Source organism: Sus scrofa, chromosome 2 (genome assembly GCF_000003025.6).
Source record: "Sus scrofa isolate TJ Tabasco breed Duroc chromosome 2, Sscrofa11.1, whole genome shotgun sequence".
In the NCBI taxonomy this organism is placed as follows: domain Eukaryota; kingdom Metazoa; phylum Chordata; class Mammalia; order Artiodactyla; family Suidae; genus Sus; species Sus scrofa.
The window spans coordinates 15,990,768-16,013,893 of record NC_010444.4 but is presented as its reverse complement, the minus strand read 5'-3'; the positions used below and the strand labels follow the sequence as shown (position 1 = coordinate 16,013,893).

The 23,126-nt window shown below is 41.9% G+C and overlaps 1 protein-coding gene across 10 annotated transcripts in view; it reads right to left on the bottom strand.

Moving 5' to 3' along the window:
- Positions 1–23,126, bottom strand: part of AMBRA1 (autophagy and beclin 1 regulator 1) — a 183,729-nt gene that overhangs the window by 105,189 nt on the left and 55,414 nt on the right. For 6 of the 10 annotated variants that reach the window (XM_021085242.1, XM_021085241.1, XM_013994370.2 and 3 more), the window contains 2 exons: positions 10,858–10,944; positions 6,519–6,698 (listed from right to left, as the gene is read on the bottom strand). In XM_021085242.1, the coding sequence (XP_020940901.1) occupies positions 6,519–6,698; positions 10,858–10,944 (267 nt within the window). The remainder of the gene's footprint in view (positions 1–6,518; positions 6,699–10,857; positions 10,945–23,126) is intronic. The other 4 variants (XM_021085245.1, XM_021085247.1, XM_021085246.1 and 1 more) reach the window with 1 other exon arrangement.

The following is a 23,126-nucleotide window of genomic DNA, read 5'->3' as shown; positions in this document are numbered from 1 at the left end:
CTCTTAGAAAACACCAAGGCCTCTTACACCCAATACTTAACATTCAGTCCTCAGATGTTCTTGCATGGATCTCGCCCACTGCTTTCTAACTGGCTTTCCTGCATCCATACACTTGCTACTTGCCTAACCAATGCCATCAGGATTCACTGCCTAAAATATATACTGAGGAGTTCCCACTGTGGTATAGCAGATTAAGGATCTGATATTGTCTCTGAGGCAGCGTGGGTTCGATCCCTGGCCTGGCACAGTGGGTTAGAAGGATCTGGAGTTGCTGCAGCTATGGTATGGCAGCTGCAGCTTGGATTTAATCCCTGGCCTGGGAAATGCTTCAGGTACGGGGTGGGGTGGGGGGGGGGACTGTGTATAAATAATAGCTGCCCCCAGATAAAAATAAGGTCAAAACTTCTCAGCCAGGCCTTGTAGGCCCTCCACTGTCTAGGTCTCTCCAGTCTTCTCTCTCAAAGTACAAATAGCCCATAGCTCTAGCCACAGACCTAAGTGGGGTCTTCAAATAAACCCTGTAAATCTTCTGTGTTGAGGCTTTTGCTTAAGCTACTCCTTTGGCTAGAATTTCCTTTCCTACCCTTATCCCTACATCAGTCCATCCAAGTGCTATGTGGTCTTCACACCCCGACGAAATCCATGGAGCCTTCTGACACCTCCTTAAGTACTCTCTCCCTTCATACTTGCTGTCTTCTACTTTAGGGGTAACTTATTAGAGTTTATCTTGTAAGATACTATGTAAAAATCCAATCGTTATTTCATAGCTTAAACCTCTTCAATGGCTCCCTCTCACCTACAGGATAGAGTTCACTTCCTTTGCAAGGCACAAAGACACCCCAAGATCTGGTGCCACTCTAATTCTCAGAGCTCACCTCCTGCCAGAGCTCATATCTTGGATTTAACAGCCTGGCCATACCTGTCAACAAGGGAATTCCTAGCAAACTGCATGCTGTTATGTGTTTCTATGCTGTACATTTATTTGCCTTTCTTCTAAGTATACCCAGAAGACTTTTTTTTTTTTTTTTGCTTTCTAAGGCCACACCTATGGCACATGGAGGTTCCCAGGCTAGGGGTTGAATCAGAGCTACAGCTGCTAGCCTACACCACAGCCACAGCAATGCCAGATCCAAGTAGAGTCTGCAGCGTATACCATAGCTCATGGCAACACCGGACCCTCAACCCACTAAGCAAGGCCAGGGATCAAACCCACATCCTCAAGGATACTGGTTGGGTTCGTTACCACTGAGCCACAATGAGAACCCCCAAGAAGTCCTATTTTAAGACTTAATACTACAACTTTTATAAACCCACCTTGTAAAAACAATCAACCACTACAAAATTAAATGAAATTACTTAAAACTCTGGTAAAAAGGAAGTGAATGGTTTCTTATCTCATCCCACTTTCAGAACTACTTCTTACAGTACTACCACTCAATGACTGCAGTTGGTTGCCTGATTCTTGGCTGTTTGGGCATGTCCCAGTCTGTAAAAAGAAAAATCACCGTGTGTTTCCTTATGGTTTCTCTCGCACTTCTAATACCCAAGAGTTTGTGGTTTGTAAGTCAAAGGATGAGACAAAGGCAACCCCATCTCAAAATGAAGAAGACAACATCCCTTGTCTCCTCTGAAGACTGACCCTTTCCTTCCTCGGCTACAAGTTACATATCTCGTATCAGGAGTCAGTGACTCCCACAACAGTCCTAGAAGTTCAGGGCCCAGAAGAAAGAGGAGAAGCAAATACTACCAAGGACACGTGGCTTCACTCTACTGGAATTTCTAGCCTTGAGAAGTTGACACAAGTATAGGAGTCTCACAAAGTTGTCAGGATTTCACCTAAAGACAGATGATAAGAGCAGTGTTATTGGATTTCTAACATATTTTCTATATTTTCGTGTGACTCAACCAAGTTTCAATCGTGGCAACGGGGTATATGAAGAAATTAAATTCTGATATTAAGGTGAGCAGATTCTCGAATGCCACACCCCATCAGATGGCAGCCTTCAGAACTTTCCTGAGCTACATTATATACGAAGAAGACCTTTTACTGTCTTCCTTGCTGGAAGATGTCTAGCGAGGGGCCCATGAGGGAGAAGCTCTTTCTGGCTGAGGCATCTCCACACAAATGTGTGTAGCAGTGCTGGAACACACCATGCCAAATGAAGGAACCAGAACCCATCCTGGAGGCCCCAAATGACTGTCATATTCACAATGAAATGTTTTCGCATATTTGGTCACAAGATGGATTTCTGGGTAAAAGGAACCAAATACCAGATAAATTAGAAGAGTTAACAAAATAAATGTAATTGACTTAAAGAGATTTCATCTTAAGGCTGAAAGAGCAGAATTCTCACTGATATATTTTTCCAAAGTACAGGCCAGTGTCACAACTGTGAATGAAGGACTTGTTCTCTCTGTGCTGGCAACAATTTTTAAGAAGTTGAATATTTAAGAAGTGTTGGAGGTATGTGCGACTGATCTAATCTGAAGCTTCTCCAGTTCTGTCATTAGCTTAGGGTATCCTTGCCTTGGAAGGCAAAGCAATTATAAAAAGAGGCGAAAGAGGGAGTTCCCATTGTGGCTCAGTGGGTTAAGAACCCAACGCTGCCATGAGCTATGGTGTAGGTCACAAACATGGCTCAGATCCCACATTGCTGTGGCTCTGGTGTAGGCCAGCAGCTGCAGCTCCAATTTGATCCCTAGCTTGTGAACCTCCATATGCTGCAGGTGCAGCCCTAAAAAAAAAGGAAAAAAAAGAGGCAGAAAGATGAACTGGAGATGATTCTGGAATTATAATTATATTTAGAGTAACAGATAAGATGAGGGTAGATGAGGATAGCTAGAACAATAGTCATAAAGTCACAGATACCATCTCTTTTGCAAGCCTTAGAAATTATGGGAACACAGCACTCAACTGGGGCTTCATAAAAGCCCTCCTTCCCTCTTTCCAAAGAGATGATTAAAAAAAAAAAAAAAAAAAAAAAAAAAACCAAGAGTTTTCCTTATGTTTATTTGCTATCTACATTCTAGTAGGTGGTCTGAGCTCCACAGCAGGCAGACAGCAGGGTCAGGAGCAGCCACACCTTTCCCCTGCTTGTGAACATCTTTATGCAAAGACAGGTGCTGAGGGCTTCAGGACAGACCTGCTGACAGCAGGTTTCTGGATGTCCTGTTTGTGCATTCTGATAAACACAGGGATGCTGCAGTCTCAATCCTTGCCACAGACAGACACGAATGGCAAGAGAAGATGCCTGTCTGGGAAGATGGTCATTAATCCAGACCACAAAATAAAAGAAAATTTAACCTGATGTTGACCAACCTTCCCAGCTACCTTCCCTAACAGCAAATTTTGATAGTGTTGTTTCATAGCAAGCTCATAGAGCAAGGGCTCAAATATGGTTGTACATCATTTTTAAAGGTTTTTAAACCTGCGGAACACTAAAGACAGACAGTAGATATTCCTGCTTCTGATTCTCATCTCAATACACATGTCTGACTTTCATCAAGCCTCAGGATCCTAATTTTTAAAAATATCACAGTAGAATGAACACCTATCTCACTGGGTTATTATAAGGAGTAGACGAGATTTTCTTTTTAAAAAAATGTGTGTTAATATATTTATATATACTACAAACAGCATGTACACTGTAATTTAGTCCATATGAAAAATATGATAGCTGATACCTTTCATTCAATGGATGATCAAAGAGAACCAGAAAAGATGATACCTGGGTAACAGCTCTCTTTGTTTTCTGGAGACCCCATACACCGGGCTGGGATGAGCTAGGGAATGACAAAATGATCTATGACCTAGTAAATGGAAGGAGAGTGACGAGGTCAGAGTGGGGTGTCAAAGGCTGTGCTGTGAAGGTGAGGATACCCAGCAGAACAACGGTCTCTCTGAATGGTACCCTAAGTGTTAGGAGGACTCCAGGCCATATCTAACTTATCTGCTTCTACCTGAAAGAACTATTAATTATGACTACACAAGCCTGAAACCTTCCTTTTAGTTATCAAAGCCAAGGAAAGGACTGAGGGCAGATAAAATGGGCTAGTACATTTCCTAATTTCTCACTTTCTCTCTCCTCAAAACACCTAGAAATCAAGAGAAGAGGAGCAACCACAAGCAGCCCTCAGTTTACAGTAGGGAGAGGAGGGCGGAGAAAGAGACAAAGAATGAGCCGATGGTAACTCAGCACCAACCAGCCTTCCCTAGAAGACTTGGACTGCTAATATTGAGTGACTAATCCACAGCTGCTATTAAAAACAAGATTATAGTCTGCATCAGCCGTGAAGAAAGGCAAACACCCAGGGGAGGGACTTTCGGAGGGACATTAGAGAAACTAGCCTATTGTTACTAACCAGGGAGCAATACGAGATCCCCGAGGTGAAAACAACGGTAAGTCAGTGCATCACAGGTGAGGCAGTGTAAATTCAGGTCGTGCTGAAGCCAGGGGGAGGCGAGAGCACAGGTGGGCTGTGGGGAGCACAAGGAGGAGGCAGTCTGACACAGGAAAATCGAGGGGGAAGGAAGGGGAAAGAGAGGAGGTGGTAACAGAAGAAAGAGAAGGTAAGATGAGAACAGAACATTTTAAACTAACCCAGAACTCCATTGTGAAGGACAAGTCACGAGGCAAGATGCAGCTCAAAGACATGAGCCCCACGTTCCACCACGGCAAAGAGATGACAGCCTTCCAAACGTGCATGGAGAGAGGGCTATGCAATCTCACTAGCTCCCGGGGCTCCACGGGATTATTGAGGCTTTTCAGCAGCACTAGGTCCCAGCAGCCTCGGCATTGTGCGTTGAAATTGCTTCCCTGAATAAACCCCCGTGCTGGAAAAATAATCTTATCTACAGGGGAAGATATTTCCCTGTAGGTGCCTGCTCGGCTGAGGAAGGGGAGACTCCCTTCACTGCCGTGTCCGCGTCCATCTTCCCCTAACAGGGACTTAAGGTGGAAGGACTCGCGCTGAGAGTCACAGACCAGATGGGCCCTGCTCCTGCAGCTGGAAAGAGAAGACCACCGCCGCCCCCCTGCTCCACTGGCCACAGCACAGCTGTTTCAAGGCAGCCCTGAATTTCTTTCTCATTTACGTCTTCCTCAGACAAATGAACCTCCCACTGACTCTTCCTTCTGCTTCCAACTACACAATTACTAGTGTGTTTAAGGACTGTATCAGGAAGGCAAACTGGTTTAAAGGGTGTTCCCACCTTCTCGGTCCTCTCTGGCAAAACTATCCTCAAACATTTCATAAAGGTCCATTGCAAGATGGCTCCTGGGGACTATCTATTCAGCTCACGAAAGAGAAAGGTAGAAGGGAGGCAGCTCTTAAGATCCCAGACCTGACCAGGCTATGTCAAGATGAAGCAGGGAGAAAAGGAAGATGACTGACAGGCTGTCCTATTCCAGGACTGCCAGCAAAAAAAGATGGGGAAAAAAATGCTTAACCACCACCCTTCTCTCTCTCTTGTTTTGCATGTTTTGAGAATATCAAAATATAGGAATCAAAACACGAGCCAAATGTCCAATGTGATACAAGCCAGGAAAGCTCAGTTTCAGGATGGAAAGAAACACACCAAATGGCTAGAAAGGTCAGGAGCAGCAGGTCAGAGTATGCAAGACCCAGCAGTAAGACCAGGGAGCTTGATCCTGGAGCTTGGTGCCGACACTGCTCCTTTAGCTCACCTCTGTATCCCAGCCAACCACTCAAAGAGACCAGAAGAGCAAGGAATCATCTCTCTCAACCCCCATATTAATATGACAGGCAACTTCCAAAGGATCCTTACTGGGGGTGGAGGGAGACTGAGAGTATCTGGGCAAGGAAGCAGGACCCCAGAGAATCAGTGTGATCAAGGGTACTAGGGAAATGTCTCTTACGGAAATCCGAGTATTTTCTTTCTTTCTTTCTTTTTCTTTTTTCTTTTTTTGTCTTTTTAGGGCCACATCCATGGCATATGGAAGTTTCCAGGCTAGGGGTTGAATTGGAGCTACAGCTGCCGGCCTACGCCACAGCCACAGCCACTTGGAATCTGAGTCGCGTCTGCGACCTACGCTACAGCTCATGGCAATGCCAGATCCTTAACCCACTGAGCAAGGAGTATTTTCTTTATTTTTAATCTCTATATCTATTCTGCTTACGAGAAAAAACACCAACCCTTCTGCCTCCCTGATGCTGTGAAGACAGGCCATGAGAACATTTCCACAGTCGCTGTTCACACAAAAGGCAAATAAAAATGTTGCCCAAAGAGCAGTGGCCATCCTCTCCCGGGCTGGCCTGGGGCCCAGTGGGCTGTCTCTCCCCACAGGCTCTGTGCATCAGCACTGCAACTGCCAGAGGCGGCAGTGCCCCGGGCATTTTAACCCTCTGTCCCTCACCCCATCCTATTCCTCATAAATAACAACTTAGGGGCTTGAAGCAAGAATGTCAACCACTGTTGTTCAGACAACGACCAACTTGGAAGCTCTGACTGACAGCTGAGGAGGAGGGAGAAGAAAGCAAGCTGAGGATGTACTTACTCAAAGTCCTCAAATTCCAAGTCGGTTCCCTCGACTGATGGACCCTGGTTGTCTGAGGAAGAGGAGGAGGTGGAAGAACGGAGGCGGTTCTGTTGGTAGCGCATGGAACGCTGGCGGATACTGTCTCTCCGGGAGAGATACTGGATCATCCTCTGGGCGTAGTACGCAGCGGGAGATAATCTGAGAGAGACAGAGATGGACAAACACAAACTAGCACTAAGTGGGGAAGACTGTGAAAGACAGTAAATCCAGCTCTCCCATCGCAACTCCCTGCTGAGGTGAACTCCGGAGACATGAAAAGTAAAGGGCATTTAACTCACCAGGAGGTTTGTAGTGCACAATATGCTTATCAGACTACCACCAGTGTTTCTGCGCCAAGATGAGGCACAGAGGCTGTCTGATCAGCCATCATCTGATCAACAGCTGCCCCCTCCCAAGGGTTTAACACTGGACCTTTGGTTTTAATTTCTTAAGGGACCCCTTTTAACTTCTCAGGGTGCCCTTTATACAGATTCACGGCTTTTCCTCATCATCCATATCAAAGTATAAGAAATGAAAGGGACCACAGCTTCTTTCATTTTATAGATGAGAAAACAGGCCAAGAGATGGCGAACCTAAGATGACTAAGGAAGGCATCTTTAGGCATCACCTTCACCAGGACTCCTTTCTTCTCCAACAAATATTTGTTAGATTTGTCCAGATTTGTCCTTGCTCCTTAAAATTATCTCTTTGAACCTCTTATCTCTCCTTTACAGATTATTCAGATATCTTAACACAGAAAAAATATTCAGGATAGAGACTAAGAGTAAAATATACTCAGGAGAGCAGAAAATCTAAAAGAAAAAAAATAGATTTTTTCTATTTCCTACGACAGAGCATCAGAGGCTAGGTGGGCACCAAGCAACACAGAAGACAACAGTCACTCTCTCTTCTCCCTTACACCGGCTGTTCTCAGTAAACACTTAGTCTAGACCTGTGTTCTTCCAGCTATGGTTCAGTGTCTTCATACTCCACGAAATGTCTAGTGTCCTACAGAATTCACACATTCCCTTCTTTCTCAATTTTTTCCTCCATCTTTCACAACACTTATATATTTGAGGCTGTGAACTGAGAAAGTGAGAGAAAAACAACAACAGAAAAGGGTTTCATGTATAATATTAAGTAGATTACTAAGAATTTTCAAGATTTAAAACCTGCCTGAGGCATACACTTTGAGTCAACAACACCACTAGGAATTTTATCCTACAGAAACACACAACTACATATATATAGTTGGCACTAGTGAAAAACTGGGGAACACCCCAAATGCCCATCAACAGATTAAATAAATTGTATCTACACAAACACTATGTAACAATTGAAAAGAATAAATTATCCCTATATATGCACAAGGAAAGCCCTCTAAAATAAAATTTTAAGTGGGGGAGAAATTAAAGAATGGTATGTATATACTAATATGTATGTTAAACTATGTATTTCTGTAATTAGAACAAAAAACACATCAATCCCAATGAGGATTCCTAAGGACCTTAACCTCCATAATGTTTGAATATAGAAGGAAAAAACATGTATCCTTTTTTTTATATAGAAATTGGAAAAAACTGATTGAGAACAGAATTAGAAATACTTATACCCAAATGGTAGGAAAAGTATTTACAAACATCTTGCTACCTTACTTTCATTACCGCCAGACAAAGTAAAAAGTAAGCCTCTGGGCAAATCCTCAATAAATCTACTCACTCAGACCAAAGGAGATCCTGTAGTCAACTGCTACATACACTATAAGGCTGCTTCTGAAATGCCTGTCCTAAGAGGTGGTGTCCTTCTGGCCAAAAATCAAATGGAACTTCCAAGCAGACCAGCTGACAATCTTTGGAACTCAAAAGTTTGTGCTGCACTTGGTTCCTTTGAATCCAAGCAATCTCTATATAGAAGGTGGCCATGGGGTACAGATGTCTTGGCCAAGAGCATCGGAGTATAAGATTTACAGTCTCAACTTGTGGAACTTTCATTTATCCCTTTGGGCACCTGTTCCCATGCATTTGGCAAGAATGAATCAAGAATCCTAAATTTTCAGTAGACGAAAGTTTTTTTTTTTTTGGCCCTGCCTGCAACATGTGGAAGTTCCTGGGCCAGGGATCAAACGCATGCCACAGCAGCGACCCAAGCCATTGCAGGGACAACACCAGATCCTTAACCTGCTGAGCCACAAGAGAACTCCCAGAAGTCAATACTCTTGAGTTGTTCCTGTATCTACCAAATATACAGAAATCTTCCAGCAGAAATCAATCGCTGTTGGTTAAACTTTCAAGTCAATCAGACTTAGAGAAGAATGTAAAAAAAAAAGCTGCAAGATGAGAATGAAGATTCTTTTTTCAGAAATGATTCTGAAAAGTGACCATAAGTATACTCATTCCTCAGCTGATAGCCTATCCTAACTAATGGAAAAATTATATTATGGTGATAGAGGAAGAAATAATGCTGATGTAATAATAAATAAAGGTTGCCCTTTTCTGAAGGGGCAAAATTTCAATACTGGGTAATCCCAACCTTTTAATTTCACCATTGGATAGGAATTCTCTAAGCTATAAAGCTATGCATCAATGGTAAAGAAAAAAAGATTCTTGGCACAATTATTAAGTACACATACCATCCTTGGCTCATCTTTTTTAGGTAAGCAGAGGGAAGCTAAGGCTCTGAATACTGGGATATATAAAGGCTTTGACCTATACATATTATGTAGGGTGAAGTCTAAGAGGAAAAAGAAATCAAACAACCAGTAATAAGGCAACGATCAGCCTCCTACTGAAGAATTGGATAATTATCAATCTCTAAAAGCGTTCTAAGCGAATAGTTTAAATAACTCCTCAAGTTTTCTTCAAGGAAGAATACTTCCCCTTCCCAAAAAAACCTATTTTGTGTTTAAAGGGAAAATGTAAAAATACCAATGCCACAACATATGGCCTTTCTGTGATAAAGAGATCTGAGTGGGAATAAATAACAAATTTATCACACGAAAGGAGGACAATAATGGTCTTTAAGAATCACTGTTAAACTCTGTAAGGTTAAACATTCTGGGGGTGAGATTCCCATTACTATCTAAAAGAAAATTATTTCATAGCAAGAAATTCTCTCAGTGTTTCAAAGAATTTGATTCATGCAAAATATCTCCTCTTATTTAAGGGCTTATTACTTTCAAATGTGACTATAGAGACGAACATAAATTCCTTGCTTTAGTCATCATCTAAGTTGTCTATCTGTTTTAAAGTCATCAATCCTCATGTTCCCTGATCCTTGGATTTGCTGTTTCTGGGATCTGGAAAAGAAAGTAAGAAGAAAATGGGGAATCTTTTCACTATCTTGGAAAGACTACTCGATATTATGACATAACTGTGGTACCAACAAAATCATTCAATATCCCTGGAATCAACTTGGTCTCAAGCTTTTTTCCAGACTTGAAATTCTTAATCTACAGCAAAACTCATTTAGCCTTTTCTGACTTACATTGTTAACTTCAACCCCACCATTATAAACTACCCTTTCTTTTGGCAAAGCCTCCCAATGTGTGCTCTGGTTATTAACTAAAGAATGTGCAGGCTTTCCCCTCTTTGGGTCATTGAGAGATTAGTAAGTCCTGCTGTGATAACCCCAAAGGGCTGCTCACTATAAATAAATGTTATAGTCAACTCTACACCCTATCCTTGGTCCTCATAAGGTAAAGGCAGGCCTTAAACTCATCTCCATTTTTTTTTTTCTTTTTATCTCTTCAAGACCTTTTCAAATGTCTTCTAATCAGTGTAAGGCCAGCACTTTAATAATATGCCAACTTGTTTTATTCAGTTATCCTTTCTTCTTTCACCTCTTCCTTCATAGTCCCCCAAAATTCGACATCTGAATAAGCTTGATTTCTGCCTTTCAATGTTTTAAATTCTCTCTCAAATGAGGATTTTTTGTTTGCTTTAATTTGTAATTTGCCTATTAATAAAAACTTTTGTTTCCCTTTTGGCTGTCCTTCTGAATGGCAACAGCCTCCCTGATCAGCAGAAAAGAAATATTCTGTGACTCTGCCAGTGGCTTCCTTAGATTCCCTCCTCTAGTGTCCCACTTACAAAAATGAGCCCCAAAGGACAAGGGCTGACTCATAATCCTCTGTCACCACGGGCTCTGGTCACTTACCTGTAACAATTCCCAATTACCTGAACCACCTGTCTCAAAACTGTAACTGAAGAGTGAAAGAGCACCAGGACCAGAGAGGCACAGAATGGGGCTTTCAACAGCTTGGCAACCCCAAGGGCAGCCCCTCCCCCCAACCTAGTGCCAGTTCTCACTTTGGCCTTACCTCGCTGGGTCTGGGTAAATTGGGTGCTCTCTGGATCCTGCTCCATCATAACGGGATAATGAAATGAGGGAAGACTCCAGCAGCCTCCTAGCAGAGATTAAAAAAATGGCAATAATCCCTGTCAATTACCAACTCAGAGGTCATTCATAAGGAAAAATGGGGGGAGGGATAAATAACATCCCCCTCTGCAGCTAGCAAACCTCTTATCTGGGATCACACCCTTCCTACAAGTACTTAGAGCCATAAATAAATGAAGAGCTCCAGAGCTCCCACACTGGATACGGCCACTGTATTATGCTGCCTACTGCTCTTCTCTGAGAAATGAACAAGTGCTTCAGAGACATGATCTTATTTCTACCTGCAGTACCTCCGGTAGACAAAGAGGAGGCTGGGATCAACAAGGGAGAGGAAAATGAGGCATACCTAGAGGTATCATGTCGTGCCCACATTTATCGGGGTGTTCATGCCATCCTAATCCACATCCTCTGATCTTCCACTCATCCTGCTCTGCCCAAACCCTTTTTGTGAGTACTCCCCAGGCTCTCTTAACGACTGACAAAAATCTTTACATAATCTAGCCCGACTGTAAATTCTATGATCATATGTGTTGCGCACACATTTTATTGAGCACCTTTTTAGTGCCAGGCAAATACTAAGCACTTCGCATGTATTTATTTAAACTTCACTACAGCCTGGAAAAGTAAGCATTACTATACATACTCGAGAACAATGGGCCTAGGAGTTGAGTGTATTTCACTGTAACAGCTAAGACTCCCATGAAGGTCTGTCAACTCCAGAACGCTTCAAACCACTAAGCATTTGTATCCACTGTGAGTCCAAACCAGAATGTGGGTCCAGTATTACCAGCTCTTCCCATTTTTTAAGAGAAGCCAGAAATCAAGGCTTTCGCGTGAAATCTCCTGTTAAATTTTAGCTAAAACATTTTTTCCCCTTTTCGTACAGCAAGGGCCAGTTCAAATACAACTGATAAACATGGTTCAGCATCCTCCCCAACCCCATTCTGCCCTATCTGCCACACTGCTTCCCAACTCAAATGCGCTTGGCAGCCAATCAAGCTCCTGCTATAGACCGCAGGTTTCAAAGGAAATGGTCTCAGAAAGAAACGCATATTGTTTCTCTCCAGCAGCATCTTGCCTGGCTCTCCCAGGAACAGGTCTCCGGCTCCCTGCCAGATTCTTCTTTAAAGCAGATCTGCAGGATAAGGACAGCAGCTACCAATCTTTCCCAATTGAGTTAATTCAATTCACTGTTATTAAAACCAGCTGGCTTTAGGTATAGTCATGTACAGTCACTTTATCCCAGTAACTGGCTTACTGAAGCATTTCCCCTAACAGCCTGGGGAACAGACATTATTAGCAGAGGCCCTGTCAACCTGGCTTGCTACCTTTCCCACCCAGGACAACTAACTGCTAACATGATATCTTTAATCTAGACCAGGCTTATAATCCCCACACTTAAGATAGGTTAAACAGTCTTACCATTGAAGACAGAAAATACAATTAAATCAATTAGGAAGAGAAGAAAGCAATAAAATACATCTCTTTGGTTGAAAACCTGAATCTTCAATGCCATCACTGTTCACAGCAGCAGAAATGCCATTTCAATTCTAAAACATGTCTGAAATTGAGATGGATCTTATAAATTGTATGATACAGTTTAATTGGCAGGATTTTTTCTTTCACGGGAACACATAAAATAATGGCATATCTTTGAATCTTGAGATGCAAGATGTGAGAGGAAGGGACAGAGAGAGGTACACAGAATGAAAAAAAAAGTGAAAATTGGAAAAGTGTATCGATTCAGGACATTTATGCCATTTATTCACTACTAATATGGGAATTAGGTGGGAGCTAAAGAACAGAAGCAAGATCTGGGAGCAGCTGGCTGCCCTGAAACACCCAGAAGCTTGTTCTATTCCAAAGGGCTCTGGAGTCAGTACTGAATATTACTGAGCCCTGCCATGTTATCTTCCAAATGGCTGCTTAATAAGCACAGGCCCTTTGCTTGGCAAGGAGCATCTGCTACAGTGACCAACACATACCCAGTTCAAGTACTTCTGCCTGAAAAATGATCCCGACAAATTAGGAAGACAATATCACCCACGACTATGCCCAGGCAGCGAGAGTATTCAAAGAGATGAGAGGACTTCTAGGGATGATGTAAACGAGATTCTTAAATCAGAAGAGTTTGGATTAGATAAGGTCAGTGTTAATGACACCACTTTATAATCCTGCACACTCTACTTCCCACCCTAAATTACTGTCTTAATTAGGAAGACGTCTTAGAGTAAAACCAAAATGTTAAGTTTTGTCTCTGGGGAGTTCCTGACGAAGTTCTCTTGGAACATCTATCCCATGCGCCTACTTACTAGAATCCGTTGGCACCATTTGCTCCCCAGGAAATACTGTGGAGCATTATATATACACAAAATCAGGAGAGCCAATTACTCTGAATGGTGCCCCCATATGCATATAACTGATGAAACACCAAACTCTCTATAGTTGCAGCACTAACACTCCTGAAGGATTAAAAAGACTTCTCCAATTGGTGGTGAGTAAAGAAAGAACTAGAGTGGCCAGATGAGTAAATATTACCTACCACTACTCCTAGGAACCCCAAAGAAAGATTTTACCCTCCCACAGTGAGCTTCCTGCAAAGAGCCATATACAAGGAAATGACAAGAAAATGGAATGGGATAGCAGCTGAGCGCCTTCTGCTCTGGCCACCAAATATTTGATCTATCAAGTAATTCAATAATATGAAATCCGATAGGACTTAGGAAGGGCTTAGACAAGCTTGCTCAGGCTTGAAGTTACCATTTCATTCTGACCTATAACCTCAATTTAGAAATGTTTTAAAGAGTCATTGAAGCTCTGACAAAGGAAAAAAAAACTTTTTACAAGTCTGCCTGATTCATTCTCTAAATCAGTGGTGTACAAGTGAGATATAGAAAGGGTTGTGTTATTTTGATCCACTGGAGAACAGGAAGAAAGCTATTAGAACTTTTGATTTATAATGTATAAGCATAATGTTTAAAATACACACACACATACAACATACACATGGACTGCTCAAAAGCCTTTTATTAACAAGTTTTTTTTGTTTGCTTTGTTTTGCTTTTGTTTTTAGGGCCACACCTATGGCATATGGAAGTTCCCAGGCTAGGGGGAGAATCAGAGCTGCAGCTGCTAGCCTAGGCCACAGCCACAGCAATGCCAGATCCATGCTTCATCTGTAACATTCACTGCAGCTTTTGAGGATGTGAATTTCCATCCTCACAGACACTATATTGGGTTCTTAACCCACCAAGCCACAACAGAAATTCCCAAGGTTTTTTTTTTTTTTTTTAAATCAGGTTGTTTTTAAGTCTGAAGGCCATTGTTCTATCAAAATATACACACTACTATAAGAAAATTCAATATTTAAAAGAATATAACCACAAATACATAAATATAAAAGTAAAACCATATTCATATACAGATAGAGCAAAAGAGTGAAAATGATAAAGCAAATTGATAAAATGTTAACATTGAGGGAGTGTGGGTGAAAAATATATGGGAATTCTTCACACTATTTTTGCAACATTTCTGAAAGTCTGAAGTCATTTCAAAATTTATAATATCCATATACAAAATCTAAAAGTAAACCACTGAAAACTAAACAGAAGACTATTCATTTACAAAAGATTTACTCACCTCACTAAAAGTAAGAAGTATTTCTTCAAACAGCAAGTTACCTTAATGCTCTAAAAAAATAGGCTTGGTAAACTACAGGTTCTGGGCCTGCTGCCTGTTTTTAAAAATAAAGTTTTATCCAAACACAGCCGCATTCACTCACTTACATATTGTCTGTAGCTGCTTTGGAGCCAAGAAAACAGAGTGGAGTAATCCTGATAGGGATAGGTCTTAAATATTTACTACTTGACCCTTTATAGCAAAAAAATCTGCCCACCCATGCTCTAAAAGATTTGCTTACACAGTCTCTTGAAAGATCAGGTGGAATCAGTTAGGAATGGAACAGAAAAACTTGAAATCAAAGTATTACGTATTAGAGTAAGTTGTCAAAAATTAATATTAAGCCTTGTTAAAAATCAACAGGAACAAAATTCAAGCTGTAAAATTCCCCCCCCCTTTGTTTTTTGCTTTTTAGGGCCATACCTTTGACAAATGGAAGCTCCCAGGCTAGGGGTCAAATCAGAGCTGCAGCTGCTGCCTATGCCACAGCCACAGCAATTCAGAATCCGAGCCACGTCTGTGACCTATACCACAGCTCGTGGCAACACTGGATCATTAACCCACTGAGCAAGGCCAGGGATCGAACCCAAATCCTCATGGATACTAATCAAGTTTGTTACTGCTGAGCAATGAAGGGAACTCCAAAAAATTCTTAACATTTTAAATGAATACAACTACTTCTTCCTTTCATTTTCAATACTCTGAATATGTGAAGAGTTCCCTAGATCATTTAGCTATATCCTTGATAACTAGAAAAACAGTAAGATGTATAGTAGAAGAAAAGAACAAAGTTGTTAAGGGCAGATGAAATGGGTCATCCAAAAGAAAACCTTTGTTTCAAATTCAACGGATGGGAGTTCCCGTCGTGGCTCAGGGGAAACAAATCTGACTAGCATCCAGGAGGACTCATGTTCAATCCCTGGCCTTGCTTAGCAGGTTAAGGATCTGGCGGTGCCATGAGCTGTGGAGTAGGTCAAAGACATGGCTTGGATCCTGAGTTGCTGTGGCTGTGGCCAGTGACCATAGCTCCAATTCGATCCCTAGCTTTGGAACCTCTATATGACATGGGTGCAGGCCTAAAAAAGACCAAAAAAAAAAAAAAAAAATCCTCAGCTTGGCACCCAAAGCCTTACAGCCAAGTTTCTCATTCCTTCCAAACATGCTATATGCTCTGGTACAATGGTTTTCAAACTTTTTGGTCTCAGGGTTTCTTTAACACTTAAAAATTATTGAGGATCCCAAAGAGTTTTGGTTTATGTGGATGTTATCTATCAGTATGTATGTACTATATTTGAAATTAAAACTGAGAAAAATTTAATACACATACATGCATTTACTAGCCATCAGAGAGATAACCTCATTACATGTCATGTGGCCTCTAGAAAACTCCACTGAAAACTCATGAAAGAGTGAGAGTGAAACGGACAAAGAACATCTCAGCATTATAATAAAGGCAGTTTTGACTTCAGGGACCCCAGGCCCTACTTTGAGAATTATTGCTCCAGCTAAATTAAACATACCCTCACTATTTCACCTCTGTATTTAGCTTGGCCATTTTTTCTTTCTGGAAAGTTCTTCCCCATCCCTGCCTATAAAAATCCTCAGCTCAAATACCTGACTCCTCCAATCAGAAGTTCACCCTCTTAGGATAACCTAACCCCCTTGCTGTACAGTGGGAAAATAAAAAAAATTATATATTTAAAAAAAAAAAAAAAAGACGTTTACCCTCTTGTCCTCAATAGCCTGTAGCATTTGAATCCTCTCTAAAAAAAGCCTTTTCCCAAGAGAATTTTTACTGAAGTTCCTTGTAAGTATGATAAGAAGGAAGGCCTCTGCTACTGGCCTATAAGCTACATGAAAGCAAGTACTGGGTCCAAGTCATCTTTTTATCCCCATTAAACTGACATTCTAGGGTGTTCCCACTGTGGTGCAATGGGTTAAGACTCTGACTGCAGCAGCTCGGGCAGCTGGGGAGGCGCAGGTTGGATCCCTGACCCAGCGCAGTGGGTTAACAGATCCAGCATTGCCACAGCTGCGGCTCAGATTCAATCCCTGGCCCAAGAACTTCGATATGCCACCCATTTAAAAAACATAAAACCAAACAAACCAAAAAAACCAACAACCCACCTCACATTCTAATTAACACACAATAGGAGACCAATAAATATTTAAGTAAATAAATCAGCAGGCCTAAGTAGATTTGGAAAAATAAGCAAGACATATCTGATTGCCCCTCACTCACCACATGACTTTCGTACAAGGTTGCTAGATGTCCAAAAACTTGCACTAAAATTCCTGAAGGAACAGGTTTTTCAGAAACTGCTTTACATCACTCTTCATCCCTCTGGTCACTTATGCCGCTCAGGTTAAAGTGCTTACATAGCTGTCCTGATAAATGCAGTGCAGCCTGGTCCCTGGGAGGCTTATTAAATCATAAAGTCAGAGGCTGGCTACTTGCCTGGCAAACTACCACTGATGCTCCTGGACAGTTTATTGCCAAAAGAGACCACATAGGGGAAAGAGGGCAATGTTTGGGGGTGGGAGGAAAGGGGCAGGAGGCCAAAGAAACTTGGATACACTATTGCCTTCTTCATTTCTGCATCTTGCTCTGCAAGCCTCAGATCTCTGCCTTGGCGCATGCCTGAGCTGGGAGATGACAAGCCCTTATTCTTTGTAAAAAATAATTGTGTGTTCTGAAACGACACTTCTATTATGATTTCCAAATTGACATCTCTGATTCAACGCGGAGGCATCCAAGCCTCCCCATTTCACACACTGGCAATTATCTTTTAAGTTATCCAACGATAGGCACTCATCTGATCACTGTAGGGCCCCCTAGTTCTAGGGGTGCATTTACAGCACAAGAGGTAGTTCCCAGCAGAGCCTGGGAGGCAATTCCTGCCTCTGTTGGGGGGTAGACCAAGGCAAGGTGGCACTGCTAAAAGGCTAACTTCAGGAAAAAAACAGACATACTATAGAAAGAGCTCAGTGCCTGTCATGTGGATTGGCCTTATTTTACTATCGCCAAGCATAAACAATTCATAGGGCTCAAAATAATGCCTTTCACCAGAAAAGCTTTAAAACATCTTTACAAAACAATATATTTTTTAATGTCTCTGTGCAGTGAGCAATAGATGATAAGACATCAGAACACAACATAATCACAGACACCAAGAGGGAAGAAGCTGGACACAATTCCTATAGGGTGCGCAATTGTGTATCTATCTATACAAAGGTCTTGTCGGAAAAGCCAGCCAGACCACTCTGCAAACATCTCCCCTTCTGCTGACTGTTAGGTGTGTGGTTATTTTTAATTCAATTGTAAAATGATTGGCTAGAGCTATGCTTAGCTCTTAGAAATCCTCAACACATCAAACTATAGTTATGAAACTTCAATTTATAATAAAATCTCACTTTTGCCCGCATCTGAACTCAAAGGTCCAAGGTGACAGACATGGACATGCTTACTCTGTCTCCAAATTCTTTTTATTTGGGAGACTTGGGAGGTCTGCCCAGAGACCACAGATTTTTTTTTTTTTTTTTTTTTTTTGCATAGAGAAGTTCCTGGGACCAGGAGTTCCCATTGTGGCGCAGTGGAAACGAATCCGACTAGGAACCATGAAGTGGCAGGTTCAATCCCTGGCCACGATCAGTGAGTTAAGGATCTGGTGTTGCCCTGAACTGTGCTGTACGTCGCAGATGTGGCTCAGATCTGGCATTGCTGTGGCTGTGGTATAGGCCGGCAGCTGTAGCTCCGATTAGACCCCTAGTCTGGGAACCTCCATTTGCTGCAAATGTGGCCCTGAAAAAAAGGAAAAAAAAAAAAAAAGGTTCCTGGGACCAGAGATTACAGGGATTGAATTCAAGCCACAGCTGCAAACCATGCCACAGCTGTGGTAATGCCAGATCCTTAAACCCACTGCACCAGGTGAGGGTTCGAACCCACACCTCTACAGGGACCCGAGCCACTGCAGTCAGGTCCTTAATCCACAACACCACAGAGGGAACTCACCACAGATATTTTCAAACTAGGACTTTAGATCAGAGGCTTTTCATCAAAGGATGAATAGGATCATATCAATAACAAGTTTCACAGCTAGTTCTGATATTCGCATGCACACATACCTACAAGAAGCAACAGCTGTGACATGCAAGTCTGACCTTTAAGAGGAAGTACTCCCTAACTGACGGGTTTCCCCCAAATCAAGAAGAGATTTACAGAATTCAATAATCTTGAACTCTCCGATAATTTTATTCAGAATAACAATTCAAAAAATCTATCTCTAGACCCACTAATTTTACAAAGGAACTGTACTGAAGATATGGTAGAATCATTTACTGCTTCAAAAACAACAATCCTTGTACATTTCTTCTCAAATGGTTTTTTTTTTTTTTTTTTTTTTTTTTTTTTTTTTGTCTTTTTCTCTTTTTAGGGCCACAATGGAGGTTCCCAGGCTAGGGGTCTAATCGGAGGTGCATCTGCTGGTCTACACCACAGCTACCGAAACACCAGATCCAAGCTGCATCTGCAACCTACACCACAGCTCACGGCAACGCTGGATCCTTAACCCACTGAGCGAGGCCCGGGATCGAACCCGCAACCTCATGGTTCCTAGTCGGATTTGTTTCCGCTGCGCCACGATGGAAACTCCTCAAATGATTTTTTACATTCATATTCCTGACCTGAAATTTTAAAAACCCTTGATGAGGGCCATTCATTCCACTGATCCTGGTAGAGTGCAAACACTACATAGTATGAGGTAAAAACCTTAGGGCCAACATCAGGAGGGCAAAGAGAAGTTAGTAAATGAAGCCTTATAAGAGAATGAGGAAAAAAGAATGCACAGTGGGCTAGAGCATTTATTAACCAGAGGCTAAGAGGCAGCCTTCCTGGCTCACATCTGTTCAAGTAATGAGGTTTCTGGAGTCTACAGAAATAGAAAAGAGGCCAGAGGCTCCAGCTGGGCCCCCAAACAATCCACTGTTAGCCCTTGAGCTAACCAAAGCTCAGAGTACAATCACTTTTCTTATATCCTGGGTTCACTCTGAACTGCTTCTCTTAGTGACATTTGATTTTCACTGATTCGCCTCTGGGGGTATACTACTTGCCCTTCCACCCTCATTCTGACTTCAGCAACCTTCTTGATTCCCTTTGGACGCAGCATTTGACTCCACTGGAATAATTTCTCCACCATTTCCCTCTGTCTAGACAACATGAAATTGTCATAAATGACACCTAAGGTACAATTAGTAGAAAAACTGCAATTTCCACTCTCCTCCCCCGTTCCCCAAAAGAACTGCACATGCATGTCAATCAATACTACCCTGAAGATTAACTCTGTAGAATCTGGAAGCCATTTAATTCTCAGCTTGCTAAATATTATGCATCCCCCCCACCCGCCACTATAATTAGAAGACCTAAATTGCCTTCTTTTCACTGGCACTAATGGTTATAATCTCAGAGATCTGAAAGCCTGCTGAATCGATACCTGTGTAAAAGGTCCTTACAAACACTTTATCCAGCTGCATTTTATTTAGCCAAATCAGACAAAAGCAAAAAGATAAGGCAAAAGAGGAGAGAGGCAATGAGAGAAAAGAATGACTCAAGACCATCAGAAGGAGGCTGTATGATTATAACTATCATAAAAATAAGATGGTTTGAAGCCACCGCCAGCTCCTTGTGAGATGTAACAGCAAAACCCAGCAAGGTCAAAGGAAGGCAAATCATGAAATAACTTATCAGTGGTTTACATAACCATTGGTTATGTATCATAACCACGACACATGGAAGTTCCCAGGCTAGGGGTCTCATCGGAGCTGTAGCCACTGGCCTACACCATAGCCACAGCAATGCCAGATCCAAGCCGCCTCTGCCACCTACCCCGCAGCTCAAGGCCAGGTCCTTAACCCACTGAGCAAGGCCAGGGATGGAACCCTTTCCTCACGGATCCTTGTCAGGTTCGTTATCGCTGAGCCACAAGAGAAATCCTATCATTCGTTTTCAATGGGAGGGGGAGACATATATCTGAAGGTGTTTTTGGTTGTTGCAACTGGGGGCTGGGGGGGGGGTGCACTGGTATCTAGGGTGTAAAGGCCAGGACTGCTGCTAAACATCCTACAATGTTTGGGACAGCTCCCCACAATAAATTATTCAGCCCAAATGCTAATAGTGCTGCTGCTGAGAAACCCTCTATCTTAATCATCTGAGATTAACCAAGGGAAAATGAATAACTAATATATGAAGCAAGTCAGTGCTGTAGCTTTAGAAACAGACTGCAGTTTAATTCTTCATCTTATGTCACTTATTAGCTGTGTGACCTTGGGCCAGTGCATTATCCTCAGCATCCAATTTAAGGGGAAAAATCCCTATTTCAAAAGGTGGTTATGATTAAGTTAGAACATTAGTAGCCAGCACCCAGTCTAACAGCGATCATTTTTTCCTTCCTTGGATTATAACTCCCAAAAGTGTCTGCAGGGAACATGATTGTACTCTGGCCACCCAAGTTACTATGTCTAAAAAGGTGGTTTCCTAGAAAGACATGTTTTGAAGAAGGATGAGTACTATAAAGGAATAAACATGAGTATTGTGAGCCCTAAGAATCACATGAACTTCACCCAAATAAACCAACAAGGGCAGTCAGTCATCCATCCACCTATCTGGCTGTTGGTCCACTCAACCACCGATTCAAACCACAAATAATTACCAAGTGTTTATTATTGGGTTTATATTAGTATATAAAATAATATGGTCCCTGTAGTAGAATCTGAAGATGGACCTCCAAAGAGCCATATTTCTTGGTATTCTTGCTCTTGTTTGGTCTCCTCCCACACTAAATCACTGAATCTAGACCAGTCTGCCACTTGCTTCAATAAGGAGAACGTGGTAAGTTCTGGGCCTAAGCCTTTAAGAGAATGGACAGCTTCCACTTTATCCCTCTTGGAACTGTCCCTTTTGGAAGCTCTAAGCTGCTGCATAGAATGTCTGGCTCCTCTGCTGGAGAGGCCACGTAGAGAGACAAGTCCTTGAGAGGGCTAGTTGTGCCAAATGAGTCTCCAGATGACTCAGAGACCCCAAGGAAAGCCAGCAAGAACTTCCCAGCTGAGCCCAGTCTACCCAAATAACAATGAAAGATAATAAAACAGTTATTTTAAGTCACTAGTTTTGTTTTGCGATTGGTTATGTATCAGTAGATGAAGGAAAGTTCCTGATCTTCTGGAACTTTCGAGCTAGTTACAATAGCATTAAAACAACATCCATGAAGTTATTAGCTTATTAAGCCTAATGTAATCACATCTGTACTCAAGGGAACCTTGGCTACCAAAACAAAACACCAAACAAGACATTTGAAAACAGATCTAAAACAATAAAACTCAGTGCAAACTTGGTCACTATGTCCAAAGCATGAGAGACTGGTGCTGCTCAAAAGGATCAATGTCAATTTAGAATGACTTTATGCTCATGTCTACCTAATCTCAATCAGGCTCTCTCCTCTGAAACACACTTCTGCCCTAGATTGCTCCTTTTCAATGTAGAAGATGACCCTAGAAATGAACGCTATTTATACCCTAGCTCTTATTAAGAGGAAGAACCAGTTTGTCGGTGGTGGGTTTTTGTTTTTTTGTTTTCTTTTACAAATCATTGTAATGGAGTGCAGGAAAAATGAAGATAACATCCCATTCCCTTGCTATGGATCAAACTACTCTTTGTATTATTACACTTTCTAAAACAGAACCTGTGTCTGCTCCAAGTGACTAATGGGAGTAACTAGCACCAGCCCTATCACAACAGCCTTTCTTTATCTGAGGCACCTCACTTTTTTATGTACTTGGTTTACTTTAATTTTACATGGTGAGATTTCACAGATACTCCAGAAGACTGAGGTCTAAAAAAAATAACACTAAAACAGATAGGAAAGAAAATGACCTGTAGGGAATATGTCATGACAAAATGAGTTGTTTTATTTTTTGGATTTATTTATTTACTTTTTGAGCAGAAAGAGAGAAAACAGTTGGCATTTCTTGAGTATACAAATTTGTAAAAGCAACTGATGTTTAACTCACGCAATCCACAGCACAATAATTTTATAATTGAGGAAACTGAGGTTCAGAGAGGCTACATAACTTACCCAAGATCACACAATAGGACCAGATTTTTTTTTTCTTTTGCCTTTTTAGGGCCACACCTGAGGCATATGGAAGTTCCCAGGCTAGGGATTGAATCAGAGCTGTAGCTGCCTACCTGCACCACAGCTCACAGCAACGCCAGATCCTTAACCCACAGAGCAAGGCCAAGGATCGAACCCTCGTCCTCATGGTTAGTTAACCACTGAGCCACGACAGGAACTCCAGGACCAGAATTTGAATCTAGTATTTCTCAAATCCAAATCCTTCTATTAGAATATATTATAAGAGAGTTCCTGCTGTGGTGCAGAGGATTACGGATCCAGCATTGTCAAAGCTGTGGCATAGGTTGCAGCTGTGACTCAGATTCAACCCCTCACCAGGGAACTTCTA